General features: G+C 58.4%; 1 protein-coding gene across 1 annotated transcript in view; it reads left to right on the forward strand.

Annotated features, from left to right (window-relative positions):
* The first annotated feature begins 124 nt into the window (after nucleotides 1-124).
* The window catches only part of LOC119589409 (inactive tyrosine-protein kinase 7-like), an 85,499-nt gene continuing 84,648 nt past the window's right edge, over nucleotides 125-975 (forward strand). The window contains exon 1 of the mRNA XM_037938020.1: nucleotides 125-831. Within this exon, the coding sequence (XP_037793948.1) occupies nucleotides 798-831 (34 nt within the window). The 5' untranslated portion in view covers nucleotides 125-797. The remainder of the gene's footprint in view (nucleotides 832-975) is intronic.

Consider the following 975-nt stretch of genomic DNA (forward strand, 5'->3'; position numbering starts at 1 on the left):
GTACTCCCCAACCCCTCAATCTCACCCCCCCTTCCCCCCCTGCTCACCCCCCTCCCCTCACTCCTCCACAACACAACCACTCGGCCGTCGACGTCGACCTATTCAGTGTGGTTGTAGCCGCCGACGGGGGAACGCGCGGCCGCTCCGGGTGCCTCGCTGTGAGCGTGTGAGTGCCTGAGCGCCTCCTTTCCCCTCGCACCGGTTCCGCTCTCCTCGTCCTTTTTGCCACGAAATGCTCACTCTGATTGACATGTTTTTCCCCGCCTGGTCCCCAGCGTGATGAAAACTGACGTTCCAATAGTGTCTTCTTTCTTTCATTTTTTCCTCAGCGAGTGTTTTGCCGACTGACGACATCTCTTTCGAAAGGCGCGACTCCCTCGTGTCGTGGAAGAAAGAGATTAGAGTGACCAGGAAAGACGTGCTATTAATCTGTTGTGCGTAATTCCCTCTGTGCTGTGAACTTGGAGAACGTGTAGAAATCAGCGGTTGTTGACGGAGTGAACTCATGTATGTGTCATTCAGTATCGAACGTGCGAAGAGGCCCCGAGATCAGTTTAACGCGACGCCACAGCTCAGCAAAGCCCTGCGAAGTACAGTACCACACAGCTGAAGAACACAATACTGATTAGTTATCCCAGAGTCTAGGCCTAGGCGCCTAGGCCTCCAGCCACCTCTAATCCCCTTTGCCTCCCCTGGCGAAAGACGGTGTCAGCAGTAACTGATGACACCCAGGCTGGGCTGACAAGCAGGGAACTGACCGCAACGCCCGGCGAAGGCACGAGGAAGGGCCAGCGAGGATGGCATCGCCTTACCCGCAACTGCTGTGCTTGGGTAAGTGTCCTTCGGCCGCCGCCTCCCCACGTGGGCGGCTCCGGGCCGGTGGGGATTCAAGGGGACGCTCCAGCAAGGCTCCTGCGGGCGCCTCCTGTCAGCGGGCCTCGAGGCGCCCTCTGCGGTTGCATATTAGCGGAAGGA

The sequence above is a fragment of the Penaeus monodon genome, chromosome 25 (assembly GCF_015228065.2).
Source record: "Penaeus monodon isolate SGIC_2016 chromosome 25, NSTDA_Pmon_1, whole genome shotgun sequence".
Lineage (NCBI taxonomy): Eukaryota > Metazoa > Arthropoda > Malacostraca > Decapoda > Penaeidae > Penaeus > Penaeus monodon.